General features: G+C 48.6%; 1 protein-coding gene across 2 annotated transcripts in view; it reads left to right on the top strand.

Annotated features, from left to right (window-relative positions):
• LOC137416815 (diacylglycerol lipase-beta) overlaps positions 1 to 27828 on the top strand; it is an 89987-nt gene that overhangs the window by 13641 nt on the left and 48518 nt on the right. For both annotated transcript variants that reach the window (XM_078779334.1, XM_078779333.1), the window contains exon 5: positions 12350 to 12614. In XM_078779334.1, coding sequence (XP_078635460.1) covers positions 12350 to 12614 — 265 coding nt within the window. The remainder of the gene's footprint in view (positions 1 to 12349; positions 12615 to 27828) is intronic.

The raw sequence follows: 27828 nt of genomic DNA, 5'->3' as shown, positions 1-27828 counted from the left end.
TGGCACTGTCAAAGGATGCCACCTTTCCAACAAGTCAGTTCATCAAATTTCTGCCCTGATAGAGCTGCCCCGGTCAACTAAGTGCTGTTATTGTGAAGTGTAAATGTCCAAGAGCAACATCAACTCAGCCGCTAAGTGGTAGGCCACACAATCTCACAGAACCGGACCGCCGAGTGCTGAAGGGCATAGCATGTAAAAATCGTCTGTCCTCGGTTGCAACACTTACTACCGAGTTCCAAACTGCCTCTGGAAGCAACGTCAGCACAACAACTACAGTCACGTGAAAAAGTAAGTACACCCCATGTAAAGTTTTGACTTTTTCAACATATTTCAACATATTTCAACATACAGCTATTTGATCTTCATTTCAACAATATTGATAGATTAAGGTGATATAATATAACAAATATCATGAAACATTTACACTTTGTAGTCCATTGTATAATTTAAATAAACATAAATCCAAATTTCGCATGTGGAAAATAAGTACACCCCTACATTTATCGTTACTTCAAAGACCGAAAATTAGAATCAGGTGCACCAGCTCAGGTGCAAATGATTAGAACATCATTAGAGAGGATCTTGGAGGAACCTGTCTTATTTGAACCTCAGACATTTAGTTTGGTTTGCTCTTTGTTGTTGAAGTGTGTGGCGTCACCATGCCTAGATCAAAAGAGCTCTCTGAGGCCTTCAGAAAGAAAGTTATAATAATAATAATAATCATTCATTTATTTTGTAAAGTGCTTTTCAAGAAGCCCAAAGGCACTTTGACAGAGTGGAAAACATAATGCATAACAATACATGAAAACAACAATTGCAAAAAGACAAGAATCAATAGGGAAATATTTAAAGCAAAAGGAGGGAGAAGGAGAAGAGATAGTCAGGGGTTAAATGCTGTGGGTTGAATGTTGAATGCAGTGTTGAACAGGTGGGTCTTTAGTGATGTTTTGAATGTGGTGAGTGAGGAGGAGTCTCTGATGGTGTGAGGTAGTGAGTTCCAGAGGGTGGGAGCAGCGATGGAGAAGGCCCTGTCCCCCCAGGATCTGAATTTGGTCCGGATGGAGGGGGTCAGGAGGTTGGTACCAGCAGAGCGGAGGTTGCGGGTGGGAGTGTGTCTGGAGAGGAGGTCAGCCAGGTAGGATGGGGCCAGGTTATGGAGGGCTTTGTATGTCAAGAGGAGGATTTTGTACTGGATTCTCTGGGGGATGGGGAGCCAGTGAAGCTTGTAAAGGACGGGGGTGATGTGGTCACGGGTCCGGGAATGGGTGAGTAGACGGGCAGCGGAGTTCTGAATGTATTGGAGTTTATTGGTGATTTTTGAGCGTGAACCATAGAGGAGGCTATTGCAGTAGTCCAGACGGGAGGTGATGAAGTCGTGGATGAGGGTTTCTGCAGCCGTGGAGGAGAGGGATGAGCGGAGACAAGCAATGTTTTTCAGGTGAAAGAAGGCTGACTTTGTGATCTGTTTAGTGTATTTGTCGAAGGAGAGGGTTTGGTCAAAGATGATGCCAAGATTCCGGATGTGAGGGGAGGTGGATACTGGGATACCGTCGATGTTGAGGGCAAAGTTATGGGTGGATTTTGTGAGCGTTTTTGGGCCAATAATGATTATTTCAGATTTATCACAGTTAAGCTTGAGGAAGTTGATTTGAAGCCAGGATTTTATTTCAGTGATGCAGTTTGTCAGGATAGAGTGGGTGTCGGTGGAGACGGACTTGGTGGAGATGAAAAGCTGGATGTCATCGGCGAAGCAGTGGAATTGGAGACCATGACGGCGGATTAAGTGACTGAGGGGGGACAGGTAAAGGATGAAGAGGAGGGGGCCAAGAACTGAACCTTGGGGGACACCTTGGGGGAGGGGAGCAGTGGGGGATTTGCAGTTATTGATGGAGATGAACTGGCGTCTGTCAGAGAGGTATGATTTAATCCAAGAGAGGGCAGTGCCGGTAATGTTAAAGGTGGATTCAAGTCGGGTGAGGAGGATGGTGTGATCGATGGTGTCAAAGGCAGCGCTGAGGTCGAGGAGGACGAGAATGTTGAGGTTGCCAGCGTCGGAGGAGAGGAGAAGGTCGTTGGTGATTTTGAGGAGAGCAGTTTCAGTACTGTGGTTGGAGCGGAATCCGGATTGGAATGTTTCATACAGGTTATTGGCAGAGAGGTGATGTTTGAGTTGAGTGGCTACAGCGCGTTCCAAAACTTTTGACAGAAAGGGTAGGTTGGAGATGGGTCTGAAGTTGTTTAGGGTGTCAGGGTTTAGACCAGGTTTTTTTAGAATGGGGGTAACAGCAGCAATTTTGAGGGAAGGTGGGATGATGCCTGTAGACAGGGAGGAGTTTATTGTTGCAATGATAAGTGGAGAGAGAGCAGGGAGGGAGGCCTTGACAAAGCTGGAGGGGATGGGGTCAAGAGTGCAGGTGGCAGTTTTCATTCCTATGAGGAGTTCAGAGAGGTCAGTAGGGGAGATTGGGGAGAACCGAGACAGGGGATGGCAGGACAAGGGGGGGCAGGTGGTTGGAGGGGGAGCGGGTGCGGCGGTGGTCAAGCTGTTGTAGATGTTGTCAATTTTGCGTTGGAAGAAAGAGAGAAAGGAGATGCAGTTGTCTACTGTGAATGACTGGGTGGTGGTGTTCAGGGGGCGGAGGAGTTTGTTTATTGTCGAGAAGAGTGCTTTTGGGTTTCCGGAGCCAGAGTGGATAATTTGAGAGTAGTAGGCGGAGCGGGCGCGGGAGAGGGCATCTTTGTAGTGTTGTAGGTGGTCCTTGTAGGCTTGGGAGTGAACTGTGAGACCCGTTTTATTGCGGAGTCTTTCAAGTTGGCGAGCACGAGTTTTCATCAGGCGGAGTTCAGGGGTAAACCAGGGAGCAGAATGGGTGAAAGAAACTGTTTTGGTTTTTACAGGCGCAAGCTGGTCAAGGCAGGAGGAGAGAGTGTGGTTGTAGTAGTCAGTGAGGTCGGAAGGGGTGTGGAGGTCAACGAAGGGAGAAGTGGACATTTTTTCAGAGAGGGTGGATGAGAATGAGGTAGGTGAAAGAGCGTTTAGCTTACGGAAGTTGATAGTGCGATAATGCCTTTGTGCTGGGGTGGGGATGTTGATGGTCATAGTGATAGCTAAGTGGTCAGAGAGGGTGAGGTCGGAGCCAGAGAGATGGTGCAAATTTAATCCAGTGGAGCAGACAAGGTCCAAAATGTGACCACGGATATGGGGAGGAAAGTCGACATGTTGAGTGAGGTTAAAGCAGGTGAGTAAATCAGTGAAGTCAGTGGTTATTGTGGAGTCAGTGGAGTCCATGTGGATATTGAAATCACCAAGGAGGAGGATTGAGGGGGAGAGGGAACATAGCTGGGTCAGAAAGTAGGAGAAGTCAGACAGGAATGATGGGTGTGGCTTGGGAGGGCGGTAGACGACAGCCATGACTGACTGCGTGCGACCAGAGAGTTTAAAAGCCAGGTGTTCAAATGATGAGGATGAGGCGATGGGGATGAGGCTGGTCCTGATGTCTTGACGGTGGATAACGGCAATTCCACCACCTCGGCCCCCCGAGCGTGGTTTATTGACGTAGGAATATCCATTGGGTGTGGTGAGGTTGAGTGTGTAGTCGTCCAGAGGTTGTTGCCAGGTTTCGGTGAGACAGAGAAAGTCCAGTTTGTTATCCAGGATGTATTCGTTCAGCATGAGGCATTTGTTGTTGAGGGACCGGGTGTTGAACAGGGTGAGCTTGATGTTTTGAACAGCATGGATGAATTCAGGTGATTTAGCCAGGGTTCATAGGCAGGAGGTGCGATTGTGTGCGTTGCTGTGACCAGGTGCGCTGAGCCGACCAGAGGACGGGGATGGAGTGACCTGATTGCAAATATACAAACTTACGACCGGAGCCACGGTGAATGTACCTGGGTCGTCGGAGGAGTCCATTTGATTTGATGGCAGAGATGCATGATGGGGTGGAGTGGGTATTGAGCAGAAGGAGCCTTGCGGCAGAGTACCGCAGAGCCATGCCAGGCAGGAGCGGAGAGACGAGACGAGGCCAAGGTTGAGGAGGTGAAACAATGGTCCCAACCCACGGGAGCGGGCCCGAGGAAACGAAGGAGCCAGGTAGGTGAAGCCAGGAGCAGAGCCGGGACCAAGCAGAGGGCAGGCAGGAGCAAAGAGACGATCACGAGGCCAAGGTTGAGCACGGCAAAGCGGCAAATGCAGCGGCAATCGACCGCCGCCGCTACAAATCTAGATCACGGCGGGAAACCGTCACCAAACCGCTGCGATGGTCACAACCCACGAGAGCGTGCCCGAGGAAACAGCGAGCAGGCGAAGGAGCCGGGCAGGCGAAGCAGGGAGCAGAGCCGGGGCTATGCAGAGGGCAGACCCGATGGCCAAAAAAGCAAGCAACTGACAGTGGCCCGGTCGAAGAAGCGGCAAGCATGTGACGCCTGCGTCCTCTTCATACCGGACCGGAAGCGGAAGCTCAGGAAGGGATTTAGGCATTATAGATGCCTACGAGTCTGGGAAGGGATTTAAAAAGATCTCCAAACAATTTGAAATCAATCATTCGACTGCCCGGAAGATCATCTACAAGTGGAGAAGATTCCAAACAACTGCCAACTTGTTCAGGCTAGGCCGCCCCAGCAAGTTCACCCCGAGAGCAGACCGCAAGATGCTGAAATAAGTCTCTAAGAACCCCAGAATGTCATCACGGGACCTACAGGTAGCTCTTGCCACTGTTGATGTCAAAGTGCACTAGTCTACCATTAGAAAGAGGCTGCACAAATTTGATCTACATGGGAGGTGTGCCAGGAGGAAACCTTTGCTGTCCAGAAAGAACATCAGGGCAAGACAAAAGTTTGCCAATGAACACCTAGGCAAAGACCAGCACTTCTGGAACAATGTGCTCTGGACAGATGAGTCAAAGGTAGAGCTATTTCGCCACAGTACCAGAAGGTATGTTTGGTGAAAACGAAAGACAGCATTTGACCACAAGAACCTGATATCAACTGTAAAGCATGGTGGTGGAAATATTATGGTTTGGGGCAGCTTTGCTGCATCAGGGCCTGGGCAGCTCACCATCATAGAATCCACGATGAATTCTTCATTGTACCAGAGGGTGCTTGAGGGTAATGTGAGGCCATCTGTCGGAAAGTTGAAGCTCAAGCGAAGGTGGACCTTGCAACATGACAATGACCCTAAACATACCAGTAAATCCACCAAGGAATGGCTGAAAAGAAAGAAATGGAGGGTTCTGGAATGGCCAAGTCAAAGCCGGGATCTAAATCCCATCGAGATGTTGTGGGGGGGATTTGAAACGAGCTGTGCATGCAAGAAACCCCTCAAACATCGCACAGCTGAAAGAATTCTGCATGGAGGAGTGGGCAAAAATTTCTCCCAGTCGATGTCAGAGACTGGTAGACAGTTATAATAAATGCCTACTTGAGGTTGTTTCTGCCAAAGGGGGGCAATACCACCTATTAGAGCCAAGGGTGTACTTACTTTTTCCACATGTGAAATTTGCATTCATGTTTATTTAAATTGTACAATGGACTACAAAATGTAAATGTTTCGTGATATTTGCTATATTATATAACCTTTATCTATCAGTATTGTTGAAATGAAGATCGAATAGCTGTATGTTCAAATATGTTGAAAAAGTCAAAACTTTACATGGGGTGTACTTACTTTTTCGCGTGACTGTATTTGTCGGGAGCTTCATGAAATGGGTTTCCATGGCTGAGCAGCCGCACACAAGCCTAAGATCATGCGCAATGCCAAGCATCGGCTGGAGTGGTGTAAAGCTCACCACCATTGGACTCTGGAACAGTGGAAATGTTCTCTGGAGTGATAAATCACGCTTCGCAATCTGGCAGTCCGACTGACGAATCTGGGTTTGACGGATGCCAGGAGAACGCTACCTGCCCGAATGCATAGTGCCAACTGTAAAGTTTGGTGGAGGAGGAATAATGGTCTGTGGCTGTTTTTCATGGTTAGGGCTTGGCCCCTTCGTTCCAGTGAAGGGGAATGCTACAGCATACAATGACATTCTAGACAATTGTGTGCTTCCAACTTTGTGGCAAGTTTTGGGAAAGCCCTTTCCTGTTTCAGCATGACAATGCACCTGTGCACAAAGCGAGGTCCATACAGAAATGGTTTGTCGAGATTGGTGTGGAAGAAATTGACTGGCCTGCACAGAGCCCTGACCTCAACCCCATCGAGCACCTTTGGGATGAATTGGAATGCCGACTGCGAGCCAGGCCTAATCGCCAAACATCAGTGCCCGACCTCACTAATACTCTTGTGGCTGAATGGAAGCAAATCCCCGCATGTTCCAACATCTTGTGGAAAGCCTTCCGAGAAAAGTGGAGGCTGTTATAGCAGCAAAAAGGGGGGTGAGGGAGGGAGAGACCAACTCCATATTAATGCCTATGATTTTGGTGTGTGTGTGTGTGTGTGTGTGTGTGTGTGTGTGTGTGTGTGTGTGTGTGTGTGTGTGTGTGTGTGTGTGTGTGTGTGTGTGTGTGTGTGTGTGTGTGTGTGTGTGTGTGTGTGTGTGTGTGTGTGTGTGTGTGTGTGTGTGTGTGTGTGTGTGTGTGTGTGTGTGTGTGTGTGTGTGAACTTAAAACTAACCATTATTGGTTTCCATTACTCTTGCGTGATTGTTGATCTTTCAGTCCATTGCCTACCAAAAGACAACTTTTACAACAAAGGGAACTTGTTCAGTGTTCAGGAACTTGCTTCTGTCAACAATGGATGGACGCCCTTCAATCAGCAACAAGAGGCGAGGATCACTGCATTGAACATCTTCCATGCATTTGATTCTGTCTGGCACCCTTATCCTGATTTATAAACTGTATGCAAATAGTACCCAAAGTCCCTTATTGGACTGGCTATGAGATTTATTCCATGCTCACAAGTCGTGGCTCTTTTTTGATGTCGTTCTTTCCCATGCTCTGCCTTAAAAGGCTGGTGTCTCTCAACATTGTATTCAGGGACCAATCCTGCTCTTGTTCTAGCTATATTAATGAATTTAGAACTAGTCATCTACCTGGAACGTTTCTTCCAATGCAGGAAAGTCGTCCTGATCCGTTTGGTGTACTAGCTCTTCCATGAGCCTCGACTGTGTATCCAAAAAAATGTCCCACCCACTCGGACTATCCTGCTTATAATTACCGACTGTCAAATCTCTCAACTTGTTTTTGACTTCAGCATCTGGTAGAGGTAAAAGCTCTGGAAGGAGAACCTGAGCCTCCCCATGAGTTCTAACCTGTCTTGGTCTCTAAGCTGGCTTTCAAATCCAAATGCTGCTTCAGAATCTTCCATCATCCAGGTGCGGCCAAGTCCTGTGGATGCCATTCTCAGCTTGCAGCGGTGTTCATATCCTCCCTGTGGGCTGCAAGTGCTGTTTCCCATATTGACCCTGCGGGGCCATGAAGTTTAAGACCCTCCATGTTATTGCAATCTCAAGACGGCAGACAGACTCTCAAGTAATGTTTCTCGCTCACCGCAGGCACATTGGTGCCAGTGCAGTCTTTTAGCATCTCTCTCCTGGTCCAGCCAGCAGCTGTGTACAAGTTTTTGTACAGCTGTGTACAAGAAGACCGAGAAAGACTTTGCTAAAGATGGTGGAAGAAGAAATGTGGGCAAGGAGGTTAACAAGGGGAGATGTAGAAAATAGGGCAACATGGAGAAGATTGTCATGGGGCCCACAAGGCTAACCCCCGCTCTAGCAGGGGAAATGGCCTTAAAATGCCTGTTGTTGTTTTGTTTATCTGAAGAAGTTGTGGATGGATTTGGACAAAACTTGGTGGATAGGTTGTGTGTGTGACAATGACTAATCGATTCGATTTTGGTGAAGATCTGAATATGGATTCGGATACGAGACTTAAATTTTTAAGTGATTCTTTGCCATTGAGATAGGGCGAAAAGTGATATATAGCCGGATATTTCAAAAGGTGGTGGATGAGTTATGACTAAACTAGGTGAATGAGTTGGTTAGGCAACAAGCCGATTAGATTTGGGTCCGGGTCCTAATCCAGATCCGGCCTATCAGTGGGATACAGAACATAAACTGTTCAGCCTGGCGGAGGTTTGCGCTCTACCGAGTGTCGTTTTAGTTGATCCTGTTTCACTATCGTATATATCATGACATTCCTAACATAAGCCCCGTGGGGCTTTCTTTTTCAAGGATATATTTTTACCCGTCAGAAGAAGTAATAGTTCTCTTAAATTCTCCCAGGCACTCCTAACTCCAGCAATGGGGCTCGATCTTGCTCTGCCACTAGCTCCAATCAAGCCACCCAAATAGAACACATCAGAACGCATCAACACTACACAGTCATCAGACACGATCATCTCTATCGGGGAGCTTTCACCCTCCTTGCATGTCTTCCAGACAACATTAACATATTTTCTGAGTCTGCTCATGTCTTTATTATGACAACTTATTCTGTAGCTTTGCATACCTAAAACCATTAGTCCTCCTGTATATGGCTCACAATTACTGAGTGCTTGGAATAAGAACATTCATTGGGACCAGGAGGGGACATGTATTGCAAAGTAGTTCTCCCTCGTGTCTAATTAGGTTTACTCTCCATGAAATGGAGAGTAACCTATTATTACTGCTAGAGTTTTTCTTATTATTCTTCCGCCCTATTTTGCACCTCCGAAAATTTCATAATTAATGTTCTCAGCAACCCCTGGTCGGATTGACAGGAAATTTTCATCAAATGATCGTCTCGGCTCGTAAAATTTTTTAATGCTAATCATGACGTCATAGGTTACGTGGTATGGGCGCCATCTTGTAAAACACATTCAACTTTTCCCCTCTGTATCTCTGAAACGCCTCAATGGAAAAATTTGAGGAATGGCTCATTCTAAAGAACTCTTCAACGGGAACAAAAGACATGTGTATCGAGTATATTAAAAATGCTAATGTTAAGAGGTTAGAATTCGTCAAACAAAAAATTTTCTCCCCCGAAAATGGGATTTTTTTCCCAGATGCTTAGTTAAAAGAAACTCAGAATGAAATTTTTTTCGAAGTCATACGTCACATGGTTCGGCCGCCATCTTGTTTTCCGTGAAAAAACACAAAAACCCCTTTTTCTCCAATGGCTGAACGGATCGAGCCCAAACTTGGCATGCATATTCGCATACCCATGACGAACAAAAAAGTCATGGAGCACGACGTCATCCGACACATGGTTTCAGAGTTATGACGTTTTAAAGCTCAAACTAGAAATGTAATCACCTCCATAATTTGTGGAGATATCAAGTGGAATCTTTACACAAATGTTCCTCATGGGGGTATGTTTAAACGTTACTTGAGACATTTTGATATGTCACATGGTTTGGCCACAATAAATAATGGAAGTTAAATTTTAAAAAGCTTGTAACTCTTGAACCACTGCATGGATCGACTTGAATTTTTAATGCAATGTAGCTCTCATCAAGAGGAACAAGTGTGCAACATTTCAAGATGATTGGATGTACTGTCTCGAAGCTATGTCTTTATTGTTGAAAGAAGAAGAAACGCACCATTTTGTCCTTCCAGGCCACGTCTCCCAGTGCTATTGCCATTTTAAGTTTTAATTTCCTTTAAAAACCATTTTCTCTGCAATAATTGGACCGATTGAGATCAAATTTTCACCATAGGAGGGACTGTCTGTAGAATATTTTAATGGTAATTATGACGTCACAGGTCACGTGGTTCGGCTGCCATATTGTTTTCCGTGAAAACACGAAAACCCCTTTTTCTCTGCAACGGCTGAACAGATCGAGGCCAAACTTCGCAGGCATAATCACATACCCATGATGAACAAAAAAGTCAGCGAGCATGACGTCATGCGTCACATGGTTTCAGAGTTATGACGTTTTTAAGCATGAACCTTCAAAACCTAGCTCCTCCCTCATTTTTGATCCAATCGAGGAGAAACTTCACAGATCTGTTCAGCATGTCAGTCTACTAAAATGTCATTTTAGAATTTGCAATAGGTCACGTGGTTTGGCAGATATCGTTAATTAAACGAATTTTTTTTTTTTATGGATATCTCTTGAATCGCTTTATTGATCGACATGAAACTTCATACTATAGTAGAAGTCATGAAGAGTAACAAGTGTGCAAAATTTCAAGATGATTGGATGTACGGTCTGGAAACTAGAAGTTGTTATTGCCTGAAGAAGAAGAACCACAACACGTTTTTTTGACCAGGCCATGTGACATAACCACCTCACGAGCTAAGCGCAGCTCGAAATTAAATTGTCTTCGGATTTGGCAGTCGCTAGAGGGTGTTAACATTCGAATGCAACAAATCTGGGCAAATTGTGATGAATTTTCGTAAAACTACACGATATTGTCATTTACATTGGAAAATAACATTGTAAAACTCTCCGCCGCCTCGGCTTATTTCTCGCTCTGAAGTTCATCCTGTCTTCAATTTTAAGGAGAAAGAGAGGTATTTGCAAGCAATGGTGACCTTTATTTGGTGGAAATCCGATTATTATTCGGATTATTTTGAAAGTTATTCAAAATCTAACATTTTAAATTGGTCGCATTTCCAAAGTGAAATCTTCCTCAGGTAAAATATCCATGCGTGCAGGCAGGCCTTACGGCGTCAATTTGGCTCCGATTTCAAATCGGATTTCGATTGTCGTATTGCCTCGGATGAGTTAACAAAATACCACAACAAATTTGGTGACGATCATGAAAAATTTGACCAAGTTCGATCGACGGGATACTTCGTTCTTACGCTGACATGCGGCACGGGCCACGGATGACGTCATGCCACGGCATGACGTTCTTCCACGGGTGGCAGACATCGTTAATTAAACGAAAATATTTTTTTTAATGGATGAGGTGGGGGGATGTGTGTGTGTGTTTGTGTGGAGGGGTGTGGGTATGGGTGGAGGGGTGTGGGTATGGGGGGAGGGGTGTGGGTGTGTTTGTGTGTGGGGAGGGGTGTGGGGGTATTTGTGTGTGTGTGTATGTGTGTGTGTGTGTGTTGGGGGTGGGGGGATGTGTGGGTGGGGATGTCTTACGGGGTGGGAGGGTGGGAAGGGGATGTGCGTTTGTGTGCATATGTGTGTGGGGAGGAGTGTGGGGGTGTTTGTGTATGTGTGTATGTGTGTGTGTGTGTGTGTGTATGTGGGGGGGGGGGGGCTGTAGGGGGAATGTGTGTGTGTGTGGGGATGTGTGTGTGGGGATGTGTGTGTGTGTGTGGGGATGTGTGTGTGTGTGTGGGGATGTGTGTGTGTGTGGGGATGTGTGTGTGTGTGTGTGGGGATGTGTGTGTGTGTGTGTGGGGATGTGTGTGTGTGTGTGGGGATGTGTGTGTGTGGGGATGTGTGTGTGTGGGGATGTGTGTGTGTGTGGATGTGTGTGTGTGTGTGTGGTGGGGGGGGGAGGGGTTGGGGTGTGCATGTGGAGGAGGGGTGGTTGGATATGTGTGTGTGTGGTGGGTAGGGGGATGTGTGCTTGTGTGTGTATGTGTGGATGTGCTTGTGTGTGGGTGTGGGGGGTGGATGTGTGTGTGTGTGTGGAGGTTGGAGGGTGTTGGGGTGTGCGTGTGGAGGGGGGCGGGTGTGTGTGTGGAGGTGGGGGGGGGTGTGCATGTGGGGGGAGGGGTGTGGGGTGTTTGTGCATGGGTGTGGGGGGGAGGGGGTGGATATGTGTGTATGTGGGGGGGGGGGGTTGGGATGTGCGTGTGGAGGAGGGGGGGTTGGGATGTGCGTGTGGAGGAGGGGGGGGGTTGGTGTGTGTGTGTGTGTGTGTGTGTGTGTGTGTGTGTGTGTGTGTGTGTGTGTGTGTGTGTGTGTGTGTGTGTGTGTGTGTGTGTGTGTGTGTGTGTGTGTGTGTGTGTGTGTGTGTGAAAGAAAGGGATAGAATTGTGAGGAACAGAAATGAAAAAACGAGATTGTGTGTGTGTGTGTGTTGGGGTGTGTGTGGGGGTGGAGGGATGTGGGGGGGGTTGGTGTGTGTGTGTGTTTGGAGGGGTGTGTGTTTGGGGGGAGGGGTGGCGGTAGGGGGGGATGTGTGTGTGTGTGTGTGTGTGTGTGTGTGTGTGTGTGTGTGTGTGTGTGTGTGTGTGTGTGTGTGTGTGTGTGTCGGGGTTGTATCCAAGGTGGTTGTGTCAAAGCATGTCCAATGAAAGTGGGGTTGTATGAAAAGTGGGGTTGTATCAAAAGTGGGGTTGTATCAAAAGTGGATGCAAGTAAACCGGTCATCACTGCCAGCAGTTTTAAAGTGGCAGTTCTAGTTGTTCATATTATAGCACTTGCAACCTCGATTATTTTTATAAATTGCAGATGTAGATGTTTTGTTTTATTTTTCTGATTTCCATTTTCTTTTATTTGAATGCTTTTTTTTTCACACAGCTGCCTCATTCTGATTGCCACCCTCATCTTCCTCGCCCTCGCCTTTGACCCACTGGGAAGTTCGGGCTCTGAGGCCGTCGCGGCAGCCCAGGGCCTGCCGTACAACTTGGAAGGGAGCGAGACAGAGCAGCTTTTCCAGGGAGTGAGACAAGCGGCCACACGTGTCTGGGCCACTCGCGTGAGATTGCTGTGCTGTTGTGTGGCTTCTGAAGATGCTGCTGGTGCATTTGATCATGTTGCTGGAGTCATGCGAGACTTTTTCATGGTAAGCGGGACTTTCAAGAACAATTCCCAATCAATCATTTATCTTTTTCCGTTTTCTGTCATGTCAGGTATTCATTTTGCAGTGAGAGAGAGACTACAATTTCATACAACTTGTCCATAAGAATGATAATGCCATTCAATACTGATAATGCAGTCTAGTGTTGTCGTAAGCCATTCGGTATTTGGTCAATGGGTGGCAAGATGCACACTCACCTCTGAGCTGTCTCGACTGGGTTAGAATCTTGACACAGCTATAACGTTTGAATGTTTCAACGGCGTTTTGGCATTGATCTGCCAATGCCAAAGAGCATTCGTCGTTGGTACCGACAATTTGAGGGAACAGGCTGTTTATGTAAAGGGAAGAGCCCAGGGCGACCACGCACTTCAGAGGAAAACGTGAGAAGAATTCAAGAGTTTTCTGCGTAGCCCGCGCAAGTCCACTCGTCGTGCCAGCCGAGAACCTGCGATCCCTCATACGACTGTCTGGCGTGTGTTAGGTGACGTTTAATCCTGAGGCCATACCGGTTGCAACTGGTGCAGGCTCTTCATACAGGTGACAAAGGAAAGTGTGTAGAATTTAGTGATGTGATGTTACAGAACATGGAAGACGACAGCTTCTTACCGCATTTGATTTTTAGTGATGAAGCAACGTTTCATCTAAGCGGTAAAGTTAACCGTCACAATGTGCGCATATGGGGACTAGAGAATCCACACGAAACTGTAGAACATGAGCGTAATTCCCTGAAAGTGAATGTGTTTTGTGCCGTTTCTCAAATAAAGGTTTATGGCCCTTTTTTTTTAGGGAAAAACAGTAACGGGGCAAACCTATTTCGAAATGCTGCAGAACTGGCTCTTTCCACAACTTAATGAAGATTCCGATGACTTCATTTTTCAGCAAGACGGAGCACCACCACATTGGCACCTGCAGGTTCAACGTTTTCTAAATGACACACTGCCTCAACGTTGGATAGGTCGCACGGGACCCCAAGACTTGGCGCTACACTCTTGGCCCCCAAGATCCCCAGACATTACACTCTGTGACTTTTTCTTGTGGGGATACGTCAAAGACCGTGTTTTTGTGCCACCATTAGCGACTAATCTGGATGAACTCAAAAACAGAATCATGGCAGCGGTGACTTCAGTGAAAGAAGACACCGAGAGACGTTTGGGACGAATTCAACTATCGTCTCGATGTTGTCCTTGCAGCAGGTGGAGGGCACATAGAGCATTTATAAAATGGTTAGTGAAACTTGATAACTCATTAAACCGTTTGTAACTTTTTGTGTAATTATAACATGTTGCCATCGTGAAATATACTGCTTTGAAATTGGGTCCATCTTTTTGAAACACCCTATATATATATATATATATATATATATGTCGGGAGTCCCTTCTCGATCGTAATATAATTCCACCACCAATTGAGAATGACAAACGTTTATTAAATACCAAGTACACAGCTGGGAGGGATCGGAGACATCTACAGCATGAAAGAACAGCATGCCAAGTCAACCTTCCTAAGGAAACACCGATTCGCAGTTCATTTATATAGAGACACGCTTATCAGGGAATCTCCGCTGAAGTTTGGGAGGACAAAGGAAACTTGGGTAATTGTGCCCCCACCGACGTCCTTCCACTGGGCCATGTCCCCCACCGGCATCCGTCCTTTCGCCTCGGAGGAGTGAAGCACGCACCGTTAGGATCCGGACCAGATGTGTTTTCAAGGCTCCGAGGTGACAAGAGATATAATTCACTGAAGGGGGATTGCATTCCTGGTCTCGATAAGGTCATAAAATGTACGAGGCCGTTTGATGAGTTCCAGGCGTTGGATGTATCTTTCAGCTTACATTCTTATTTGAACTTAATTCAGCAAGTATTCTATCATAAATCAAACATACGGAATATAACTAATGATTATAGCATCTTTACCAAGAAAAGGTTTGTGTATACAAGCTCAAACATCCCACGTATAGAGAATCACATTTCACACACGTATAATTCCGCATTCCTGCCCGCGGCTTGGGACGCCGTTTGCAAGCCAAGGAGAGTTTTACAACGAGGCTATCTGGCCTGGAGAGAACGCACGGATACAACAAAGCCATCTGTTCTGCACAGATGAAGCATGTATTTCTCATTTTTAAACTATGGCGAAGCGAAAACCTTTTTATTAACTATGAATAGCAGTTTCAAACAACATTTATAACAGAGCTTATGCAGTAACGAACCTATCACCGACATATATATATATATATATATATATATTGTTACGGGGTCCCCCCCCCCCCCCCCCCCTTTACCTCTGGTCTCGGTGGACCTCCGAACCCCGAGAGGGTCCCGGGCAGAAAGATGTGTTATCCTTGGTTGAAATCCAGCAAATAATGAAACCCTCAATGGAACCAGCAAATGAAACAGTCAAATCAATAATGCAACCACACCAGGTTATAAACAAACAATAATATATTATAAATCACACACAAAGAGCCATACAACAATGGGGGCAATCACCGCTACTTTCAAATCTTACGATGATATCCTTGTCAAGCCCCTTAACCCCACACTAACGGCACCTCCCCAATGTCTCTGCACCCCTCCAAGGCGAAGTCCCAATGTCTCTATGCGCTCCCGTGATCGGGGAGTCAAGGCCCGATGGTCAATTGAGGCGTAGGCGAGCGAGATGACCCCGAGGTCACGTTGTTCAGCACCCAGCAACACAGCGGTGGAAAGGAACCTCACAAAGACGCGCTCTGACGTACACGTTGCGGTTCAATCCGCGAACCTCCGTATAATTCTCACGTGCCCCTTTCTGGCACAGCCGTCCCCGGCAAACCACCGGGGAATAATGCCCAGCCGACACGACAAAAACCTGTTCACTGCAGGTTGCTCGCGTGGCGAAGATGGCGGACGGCTTTCACTCCAACCCGGGCTTTGAGGCCCGGATCCTCCGGAACCTCAATGAGAATACCCAACGACACAGGCTCCACGCACTCCGGCGATATTTCTTATCGCCCGAACTTCCCTTCAAGGACGCAAAGTTCACTCGCACTGTACGTCGAATGCTCGGTCCGGAGCTTCCACAACCACCTCTTTTCGATCTCTTCCCGCCTCTTTTTCTCCTCGCTCCACCTCTTCCGGTCACGATCCGGATTTCCGGCCACATTTTACCAGGAGCGCTTTTAAATCTTTTAACCACCACAACCCTTTCCCTTAAGTCACAATAAGCATAATATCTAGAACCAACAATGATAACAACAACCATAACAACAACCATAACGAGGGCCAAATCCATAACAATATATATATATATTGTTGCGGATCTCACCGTCCGCCCTTTTTCCCCTTACCAAGGGGGGATTAATCCCCTTGTGTGCGACTGGCCGACGTGAGTCCTGAAGTTGCCCAGCTCCCTCCAGCAAGGCAGGTGAGCAACCTCGTTCGCGACCGCGGACAAGATGTTAATTGCCGAGCGGATTAGCAGCCGCGGCACGAACCATTAGCAGAAACTAGACCCGATTCTAAACGTTGGCCAAATCGTGCCACAGGTATCCAATGGGGAAATCACTAAAACGAAACGGATGTAAAGGAAAGGAGGCAAGGTAGGAAGAACAAGATTTATTACTAACTAATTATGTACAAGTCAAAAGAAACCAAGGAGGAGGAAGGAAACGAAAATAAAGACAGAAGGAGAAGACACAGTGCAATACTAGCTTACCTATACAAGCTTACTTATACCCCAGGACAAGACACACAAAACAGACAGTCAGACTTACACGGGGATGATGACAGGAATGGCAGGAAGTGGAGGAAGGTTCAGCTGGAGCAGGAGAATGGTCGGGCCGGGAGTGAGCAGCCGCCGCCCCTCCTCAGGCATGTTCGCACGGCGGCGTCGCCTCGTAGCCGCGGCCGAAACCGCTGTCAACGCTCAAAGCTGCGGTGGTCAAAACTGCGGTTGGTTCAGCTCCGGTTGGTTCAAAGCTCCGGTTGGTTCAAAGCTGCGGTGGACTCCGGTGGAATGCTCACTCATCTGCTGCTGCTCACTCAACTCTCCTCTTTGACGCATCTCTCGGTGGGGGCTGATCCAATGGGTTTTATAACCCCACCCTCTTGAGCCATACCCACTCATCCTTGGTTGGTCGGCAAGGGCTTTCCTGGCTCCACCCTCTGATGACGAGGGGCGGGCCACGCCCGTAATGTAGCTCCTCCCCCTTCTTCTCCGAGGCTTGACCACGTGCGTAATGGAGTCGCGAATGCAGTTGGCAATGCGAATCGCGATGGTGATGCCAATAACCCCATCCAAAGTTACTGGCATTTTGAAGAGGCCATGGGGGGTGTCGGAGGGACCTATCTTATTTCAATTCGGTGCAATGCAGGGTCAACTAGTGGGAAACGGCCTTAAACTACATAGACTAAGAAATAACTATTTAGAAGGGTATATGATTTTCTACGTGCATGCGATGGACTAGCTACGGTGCACTCATTTTAATTAACAGCCAATTAAAGGGGAAATGTACATAGGAAATTTTAATACTAAATTTACAAAGTGAAGGTTCTAAAAACCGTAACTATATATATATATATATATTGTTACGGACCGCGGATAAGATGTTGATTTGCTGAGCGGATGGCGCCGCGGCCCTAACAGTTACCCCGACTAACCCGATTCCTGAACGTTGGCCAAAATTGCGCCACAGATATTCAATGGGGAAAAGACTAAAGCGAAGGATGTGAAGAAGAAGAAAGACAAAGGGTAAGGAATACAAATATAATTTATTTACTATTTACAACCAAAAGAAACCAAGGAGAAGGAAGGATAATAAAATAAAGACAGAAGGAATCAAGGAGACAGTGCAAATATTAACTTATACAAGCTTACTTATACCCAGGGACAAGACAAAAGACAGACTACAAGCACACTTACATGGGGGATGATGACAGGAATGGCAGGAGGTGGATGGCTGGAGGGGTTCAGCTGGAACCGCAGCACGGTCGGGTCGGGGATGAGCAGCCGCCGCCCTTTCTCGATCGGCGCGTTTAGCAGCCGCCGTTCCTTCGCGGCCCCGCTCGAAACTGCCGTCAAAGCCCCGAAGCTGCTGTGGCTGAAGCTGCTGTGGCTGAAGCTGCTGCGTGCCGCTGCTCTTTCAGGGATTCCTCCGCCTTATGCGCCGCGTGCTCTCCACCGGTTCATCTGCCTTCTCTCTCGTATCTCGAGGGGGCGTTGCGTGACGGGTTCTCTCCCTGACGCATCTGCTCGTGGGGATCCCTTACTCAACTCCGTAAGCAGTCCCTCACTCCTCCTTTTATTGCCCTCCCTGGAATCAAGCCGCGGGCTACGAGGGCACGCCTACCGGTTCGCTCACCGCGGTGCTGATTGGTGGTTAAGGGCTCTCTGACTCCAACTTTTGATGACGATGAGGTGCCACGCCTTTCTTCCCCGAACAGAGCACATGCTTAATGGCGGCAATTGCAGACAACAGCCAAATGCAGTTGGCAATTGACGAAAGGGGGATTGGAAGGGAATATACCTTATTTCACTTGGTGCAATGGAGTATTTCAATTAATGGAAGACACAGCCTTACACTAATACACATAATAAGGATATAACTATTGAACAGGGATATATGGTGTCCTTCGTGTATGCTTCATGGAATCAACTACGGGAACGCCCTTTGACCTTTATACAACACTGGAGTAAGGAGGGCGATATTTTACAACAATTTGCACAACAATAAAAATAAAAAAAACATTCATATCCACAACACTGCTCCCTCCTCCTCTTAGGCACGTCCCGGGCCTCTTACCTTAACTTTTAGTGTGGCACGTAGGTGTAGTTCCCTCTACATTTAACCTGACCCTGAGTGCGACAGTTTTAAAACATAAATAAATATGTCCCGCTGCTCCATTGCACCCTGCCTAATAGAATCACGCCCACAGCTAACCGAATTGCGGAATGGTCTTCAAACTATACATTTACGGTGGGGGCGCATCTATCTATAATTCCAGTAATCTCTGTACGTTTGTACGTCTGTACGTTTGTTTGTCTGTGACCGCTGTTTCTCGACAACCACGGGTCCGATATACTTTTAACTTGCCAGGTATATTGCTGGGGACCCGAGGATGTGCCTTTTCAAGGTTTCATATTAATCGGACAATTACTTACCGAGCTATGTCCAAAAAACGATTCAACCAATCAGAGAGCAGCGAACGATCGCGTGTGCCGAACGTGGAGGACACACTCTGCCTCGGATGGCACATTTGAGAGCGTATTCATTTATTTCACGTTTGCAAACTATGTTGGCGTTAAACTATGTTTTAAAACTAATAAAACCGAATTTGCGATTCATTCGCTTTCCTGCGCGTTTGTGCACGCGATGGCGATTTCTTTACCAAACTCCGGAAGCCGTTCGCTTTGGACCAAACCATTGCATGTAAATAGAGGGGGGGGATTGTCACCGTACTCGCAAGCCGTTCGCTTTGGACCAAACCATTTCATGTAAATAGAGGGGGGGGATATAATTTTAGATATAGATATAGTACGGGCAATGCCCTAGTTATTTACAATGACTCTACTTTTATTTACAAAACGTAACCCAGGACCTGTGATTGTTCTTTTGGGGGGGGAGACATTCTGCCCTGCATCGATGCACCATGCAAGCACCCAAAAACGCACCAAAGCACCCTCAAGCACCAATCGGTGCACAGTCATCACTGTTCATGAATAAAAAATAAACCGACAAACCCTGCTCGTGGTCTCTTGCTCTTCGGCTCCCTCTGCTGGTTAATGCTCTCTTCCTGTTGTTGTCATCTTCTTTGCTGGCGGCCTATTTGCAATAAAATAAAATGCACCCAACGTGTCCATTTCTTTTATTTATGGCCCACAGGGGGCCGACTATGTATGGTTCACCTGTGGGGCATCGGTGCCCTGTGGCCAAGGTCCGCCAGCAAGATCTCGGGCCTTCATGGCCGGTTCCAGCAGAGGGGCCATGCCCCAACCCATGGGGTCCATAAGTGGTGCTCAGCCACAGACATGTGGTCCATAATGTGGTGCATCGATGCAGACAGCTGGTTCTGGGAGTTTCGGGCGCACAATGGCGGACTCACGCACGCTCCCCTCGGCGCCCAGTGGCGCACAGGTCCTCATGTGGGAGACAAGGGGGTAAAAGACAGATGAGCGAGGGGTAAGGTCACAAGGGTACACATCAATACAGGCAATGCAAGGCGAAGTGCGTACGGAGAGCGAAGTGAGAAAGCTCGTCCCTACCGTACGTCACCCCCCCTGTCACCGACTCTACCCTTGCCCTTACCCCATATTTACAAAATCTACACACTTGCACTCCACCTTACAAATCCGTTGCTATTGTCACGTCTTCCCCATATTTCCCCGATACCAAATTCGTTACCACAATCCCTCTAACCAAAATTTGCCATCACCCAATTCATCATCAATCCTCATAAGGAGGGAGAGATGGAACAACAAAGCACAATGTCACACCCACGTCATTATGCGTCTCACATTCCAAACATTTGCACAATTAAAATAATAAAAACAACCTGGCATGGTGTGGAGGTACGTCATCTCAGGTGAGTGGATGTAGATGGTGCGAGGAGATCTCCATCCTAACTACCTTCTAAATGACTTTAACACACTTTACACAACCCGGGGTCTTTCCCTGCCAAACCATTGGCCAACTTACTCTATGGGTTCTAAAAACCAAATTCCCATTGACCAAACTGTGGTGCTTCTCAATTTGGGGTCTCACTCCCCCGATTCATCTCCCTGTGCCCTTGCACAATTCCAGGGCTGGGGCGTGTAGCTCTCCCAGCAGGTCTACCCACCTGCACACCTCCACCACTGCAGTTGCCACCCGAGCTTACCTAGCTCCTCACCCTAACCTATCTAACTGGGGAAGGCCCCTCCTGGCTCTGTCACCCCTTGGTGCCCTCTGGCACTGGGCTACCCGGGTCCGTCCTCCGGATCCTCGGGCCCCATCCACAACAACGCTACCGGCTCCCAGAGCCCACCTGCGGCCTCACCTGGCCGACATCCTCACAGTGGTGGAGTGCCCAAACCAACTACACACACTAACAGGCTACACGCCCAGCCATTTCCATAACACTAATGCACCCATTCAACTCTCCTGTGCAACTACCCGCACCACAGATGCCAATATCCAACCACAATTTACCTGTACCCTCTACCTAATTCTTAAACTACCCTCCCCGGGTATTCGTGATGGGGTCCATCCTCCTTTCCCCCATCCATACCTTCGCACCATCCACTCCACTCCACAGTTTCCACCATACTCACTCCACGACCATCCATTCCAATACTCCATATATCCCACACTCCATGTCTTCCACACAACCATTCTCCATACACCTGTTGTTGCACACTTGTGCAATCACACCTGGTGCCACCTGCACCCTCCTTCCTTCCTGGACCATTTGGTCAGCACAACTCATCACTATTACTCTCATACACTGCTCCATCCACCTGTCCAGTTGCACACCTGTGCAATCACAATACTACTCACAATCACAATCAGTTACTCATACCCTGCTCAATACACTTTCGATCCTCACACACACGGCATCATCTCATCTAACTACTCCCCTCTGAAACTCGCGCTTTCCAGTCAGTCGTCCCTTACTTTATTGCGCTCCCTCGTCATTATAATCCACACTAATCTACCTGCGTCCCCACTACAGGTATCATTGTCTACCTAATCTTACCGTTACCTAAGGTCATCTTCTAGGTCCCTACACACTATATCCTAACCCTCCCGGGCTAGTTTTCACTGCCATAAACCCCATAACTAGTGCTCCTTTGCCCCCGCTGTGAGAGATGGCAGAGTTGCCATCCCATCACATCGGGTATCTTCTACTATCAATTTTGCTCTCCAAATTCCAACCAATCAAAAATTTTCTATTCCAAAATTTCGAATCCAAAAACACTATCAGTATCACCATCATCACAGTCCGCTATATCCTAGCCTCGGTGCGTCATGTGCACATCGGATTTTTATGTGAAAAAATAAAAAATATTTTTTCACATAAAACGGCTTTTTTGCGCGCAAAAAAAATATTTTGCTATTTTCGGAGAAAAAAACAATTTTGCCCTTTTTCGGGAAAAACTAAAATAAAATGCCCTTTTTGGTCGAAAATGTCTGGCAACGCTAAAAAAAAATAGGGAATTTTTCGAAATTTTTAACTGCGATTGAAATTTTTAACTGCGATCGATCTCAAAAACAAAACGTTGCGTCCACTTGCGTGCGTTGCGTCCCCAGCATGTGCAGCAGTGAGGCAGTGTACTACAGTGAGAGAGTGTACACAAAGTGTGTACAAGTCTCCTATCAAGATGAGTGCTGCTCTTCGTGACAAGTGGCTGAAGGAATTCAACGCTGGCGGTGATGGGGCCACCTTCAAGTACGTGTCGAGTGACACGGCTTTCTGTCGAGCTTGTGAAAAGACTTTCCGGGTGAAACAGAAGTCTGAGCTAGCCCAACATGTCCGAGGAGACTGCCACAAGAGCAACTTGGCCTTGAAGAAGAAGAGGACGGTCACGCAAGCTACCATGGAGGACTTTGGTGGCGGAAAGAGGCACAAGTGCGACGTCGTGGCTCAGGAGCTGTGCCAGGCCATGCTGGCCACTGGCATCCCATGGTCGAAATTGGAAAACCCTGCCCTCCGGTCGTTCCTGGAGAAGCACATCACTCTCCAGATCCCCGATGAAACCTGGATTCGAAAGCACTACCTCGACAAGTGCTACGACGAGGCCTTGGCGGGGATCCGTGCCGACCTCGGACAGCAGCCCATCTGGCTGTCCGTCGACGAGACGACCGATTCGGCAGGTCGATGTGTGGCCAACATCATCGCGGGACGCTTGCCCAAGGAGGGGTACTTTCATCCCCACCTCGTCCAGTGCATGTTTCTGGAGAAGACCAACTCCGGGGAGATCGTGCGCGCAGTCAATGACACGCTGCGCTATCTTTGGCCTGATTTCAAGCCAGAGTGCCTCAAGGTCCTCGTCAGCAATGCCGCGGCCTATATGATCAAGGCCGGCCATGCCCTGAAGGAACTCTTCCCGGACTTGCTGCATGTGACTTGCGTTGCCCACGTGCTCCACCGTGTCTGCGAGACAGTCCGGGAAATGTTCAAGGACGTCAACGACCTGATTGCCACGACGAAGAAGGTGTTCGTCAAAGCCCCGTCGCGTGTTGTCCTTTGGAAGGAGCAGCAGCCCAATCTTTCTCTCCCCCCGGAGCCCATTCTGACTCGGTGGGGGACGTGGATCGACGCCATGGTGTTTTACGCCAAGCACTTCGAGGCCGTCAAGGACCTTGTGGACCAGCTGAACGATGACGACGCGATGGCAATCCGGAGTGCCAAGGACCTGTTCGGAAAGGCAGACATCAAGCTCAGTTTGGTCTTTTTAAATGCCCACGTGTCGTTCATCCCGAAGATCCTTAAGCAGCTGGAGGAGGCCGGCATGGAGCTGGCCAAGGCTTTCCAGCTCCTTGATCAGGCCAAGGAGGAGCTCGAAAAGATCCGAGGCTGCCGTAAGGAGATCCTGCTCACCAAGTTCAAGGCGGTGCTGCAGCGCAATCCCGACATTGGTGTGCTGAGGACAGTGGCTTTGATCCTGGATGGAGATCAGCACGGATCTGAGGTTGGTGTGCCGGCTGGAGTCAAGCTTGCCGACATCCCCCTCTTGAGGTACTGCCCCATCGTCAGCGTCGACGTGGAAAGGTCCTTCTCCGTCTACAGAAACGTCCTCACCGACCGCCGACACCGCCTCACCAAGCAGAACATTACCAAGATAATGATTTCAAACACCTACTTTAACCGTTCCTAAAAGGGTCTTGTCAATTTCTTCTAGTCCTCTACTTATCAAACAATGCGGTTGCAATAAAGGTACCTGAACGTCATTTTTTACCTGTTTACTAGCCCAGAGTGCTTAATGTTGTGCAGGAAAAAGCTTACCATTTTTTGTTCTTTTTTTGACTGATTTCTGAAAAACTTGGTAATAATAAAAAAAAATGAATAAAACGGGGGAAAAAAATATTTTGGGATTTTTTCACATTAAAAAAAAAAAATCCGCTTTTCAAAACATAAAAGGCCTATTTTCTTAACATAAAAATCCGTAGTCTACGTCATGACTTCATTAAACTCGGCTTCGCAAAGCCGAGCAATGAACGCGGGTGGTTTGGTCGCCTGCAGGTTGAATCCGTCCGGCTTTCGGTTCAAGGGAGGTGGTTTGGTCGGGCCGAGATTCCACGCACCATCTCGGCACGGTACCTTGCGGTCCCGGGCCCGATGACTGAGGCTCGCCCGGTCGGAACCCCGTCCCCGTGAGGGGGCACCGGTCCGCTTCCTCCCACTCGCCCTTGAACCGGACCGGTCGCCTCGCCCGACAAGGCCCGGACTCGACCGTGCGGGGCGGGGCCAAGCCCGAATCGGCAACGACGCTTCGAAGAGAAGCGACGCAGTATCGATCCGCGCCGGGCCTGGCATCCAACAAAGCGCACCGCGCCCCGAGTGCTCACATCGGCTATCCGTCGCCCTAAACGCTGCCCCGTTCAACGTCGATGCTTTACTTGCATGCTCACACCACGTGACCCGTTTCACACTCGCAAAGCCCGGCGTTCCAACGCCTCCAGTGCATCCCCCACACTCCGTCCATTCCACCAACGCACTCCCTGTTACACACCACACCTCTCTCGCACACTCTTGCGCACACTCGCCGTTCGCACACCTCGGTCCACACCTCTCCTCCGTTACGTCCTCCGTAACACTCACCATGGGCGTGCACTCTTGCATCCACCCACTACCGTGCTCCGATGTGCTCCCTCGCACTCGCGCTACCACCAACTCAGGTGTGCTTTCTCGCACACCCTCGCCGTTCATCCCATACGTGCATCCTCGCACCTGCTCCACCACCAACTCACTCCTCGTGTCACACTCCGTACATCCCGACGTGCATTCTCGCTCGCACTCGGTTTCACTCCCACACTTTATAACACGCTTACTCGCCGACGCACACTTTTTTTTCACACGCGTGCCATTTCCACTCACGGGACCCTTCACCAACGCCCGGGTGCCATATTGACCCCAATCGCGCGAAAATTCTTTTGTCGCCAAACATCCTTCTACAAAATCTCCCCGCACAATACACAGCACGACTCACCTGGGGGAGCCTCCTCCTTCGCTCCAACACCACCTGCAAACTTTCATTGGTGTTATTAAGCACAGCATCGTGATGTGAGCAGGGACTTTGCACATTTTCCATTTCTCCCTGCAATTCCCGGGCTACCTCCGTCATCTCTTCAATTTTAATTCCCAGCACTTCTTTTTCTTTATTCACCTCAACGACCGCTGGCTTTAATAAAATTCCCTCTCCTACCTCAGCGGTCGCCGGCTGCCCCATACCCCGGGTTGCGATCTCTACACCCGTCATTGTACCCGCGCTTTCCTCCGCCTCGCTCAACCAGCGCTTCTCGACCTGCGTTACCTCCTCGTGCACCCCTGGGACCTGCTCGCTCAACCCGCGGTCTGTCCCTCTCCGCTTCCCTTACCTCATATGCGACTCTGTCCCTCGCCATTTCCTCAGTTATTTCTTTAATTTGGTCCCCCAAGCGCTCACTGTTAGCCCTCGCTTCGTCCCTCAATCGCTCACTATCAGCCCTCGCTTCGTCCCTCATTCGCTCACTATTAGCCCTCGCTTCGTCCCTCATTCGCTCACTATTAGCCCTCGCTTCGTCCCTCATTCGCTCACCCATTTTTAGCATGAGGACCTCCATTTGTAGCAAAAGGTTCGAATCCACCAATGCTGCTACGGTCACGGGCGCCGCTAAATTTGGTGCCGCTACACCCACGTGCGCGAGGACGCCATTTTGCGCGCCTGACACCTCCTCAACCACCTCTTCATTACTCTCCTCCATTTCTTCCCTCTGATCCTGGGTTACCCCTAACCCCTCTTCTAGTTCCCCCACCGGCATCCGATCGCCTTGACTAGCCATGGCGCGATTTCAAAGTTCGGGTTTTTTTTTTAAAACAAAACGAATTTCGGCAGCTCGTAATTTTGAGCGCGTTAAGCGCGCTTCGGGTCCAATCTCGCTCCCGACACCAATTGTTACGGACCGCGGATATGATGTTGATTTGCCGAGCGGATGGCGCCGCGGCCCTAACAGTTACCCCGACTAACCCGATTCCTGAACGTTGGCCAAAATCGCGCCACAGATATTCAATGGGGAAAAGACTAAAGCGAAGGATGTGAAGAAGAAGAAAGACAAAGGGTAAGGAATACAAATATAATTTATTTACTATTTACAACCAAAAGAAACCAAGGAGAAGGAAGGATAATAAAATAAAGACAGAAGGAATCAAGGAGACACAGTGCAAATATTAACTTATACAAGCTTACTTATACCCAGGGACAAGACAAAAGACAGACTACAAGCACACTTACACGGGGGATGATGACAGGAATGGCAGGAGGTGGATGGCTGGAGGGAGCGGAAGGTTCAGCTGGAACCGCAGCACTGTCGGGTCGGGGATGAGCAGCCGCCGCCCTTTCTCGATCGGCGCGTTTAGCAGCCGCCGTTCCTTCGCGGCCCCGCTCGAAACTGCCGTCAAAGCCCCGAAGCTGCTGTGGCTGAAGCTGCTGTGGCTGAAGCTGCTGTGGCTGAAGCTGCTGCGTGCCGCTGCTCTTTCAGGGATTCCTCCGCCTTATGCGCCGTGTGCTCTCCACCGGTTCATCTGCCTTCTCTCTCGTATCTCGTGGGGGCATTGCGTGACGGGTTCTCTCCCTGACGCATCTGCTCGTGGGGATCCCTTACTCAACTCCGTAAGCAGTCCCTCACTCCTTCTTTTATTGCCCTCCCCGGAATCAAGCCGCGGGCTACGAGGGCACGCCTACCGGTTCGCTCACCGCGGTGCTGATTGGTGGTTAAGGGCACTCTGACTCCAACTTTTGATGACGATGAGGTGCCACGCCTTTCTTCCCCGAACAGAGCACATGCTTAATGGCGGCAATTGCAGACAACAGCCAAATGCAGTTGGCAATTGACGAAAGGGGGATTGGAAGGGAATCTACCTTATTTCACTTGGTGCAATGGAGTATTTCAATTAATGGAAGACACAGCCTTACACTAATACACATAATAAGGATATAACTATTGAACAGGGATATATGGTGTCCTTCGTGTATGCTTTATGGAATTAACTACGGGAACGCCCTTTGACCTTTATACAACACTGGAGTAAGGAGGGCGATATTTTACAACAATTTACACAACAATAAAAAAAAAAAACATTCTCATATCCACAACAATATATATATATTGTTACGGTTCTCTCGCCGGCCTTCTTCCCCTTACCAAGGGGGGGATTAGTCCCCTTGTCTTTACTGGGCCTGGCAGAACCGGGGCTTGCAACGTCCCTTCGGGACCAAATCCTCGCTCGTACCTAAGTACTCGCGCTGCCCTGGAAGCGAGGAAACAAGCCTCGCATGAACCACGTGAGGTTGGAATACGCCGAGCGGTTTGCGTACACGTGATCCGCGCAGTTATAATTGATGGACCCCGATGCAAGCAGTTTTACTCGTGCCACGCTTAGTCAATGATGAAACCACAAAGACGATCGAATAAGGAAGGAAGAACAGATTGATTTAATTATTATCCCCACGTATATACAGTACAAGGGCGAAGAGACACAGAGCAATCCTTCGGCAGTCTTACTTATCCGAGGGACAACGGGCCCGTCTCACACTCACACGGGGATTGCAGATGGGCTGGTGTTCCCCAACGTGTCCAGGGATGGTCCTCGTCCAGCTCTCCACGGTCCCCGGCACGTCCCGCGAAGATGGAGGTAGGCGAAGGCAGGGAGCTCGTAGCGTGTCTCTCGAACAACGGAGATAATATCGGGGCGAACGGTAGAGGGGACTTTATGGCAAAGGGTGGAACGGGGGCTTTTACGGCAAAGGGCGGTTACTCCACCTCGTTCACTCGCCTGGCTGAAATGCACAAGTTCGTTATAAACATGCCTGGCTGCGCCCGCGTATATTCAACGACCAACTCCTCTTCTTCAATGCCTTGGTGTTGGTTAGCGCACGCGTTCTCATGCGAGGGTCAAGTTCATCAATCGGTACAATGCGAGTTCTCTCATCAAGTCCCCTCTCTGCAAGTCCTGTGACGCAAGTCCTCTGCATCAAGTCCTGTCGA

The sequence above is a fragment of the Myxine glutinosa genome, chromosome 5, assembly GCF_964187855.1.
Source record: "Myxine glutinosa chromosome 5, kmMyxGlut1.1, whole genome shotgun sequence".
NCBI classification, from domain to species: domain Eukaryota; kingdom Metazoa; phylum Chordata; class Myxini; order Myxiniformes; family Myxinidae; genus Myxine; species Myxine glutinosa.
Note: the sequence above shows the minus strand (reverse complement) of the source record. Positions and strands in the feature narration are given on the sequence as shown.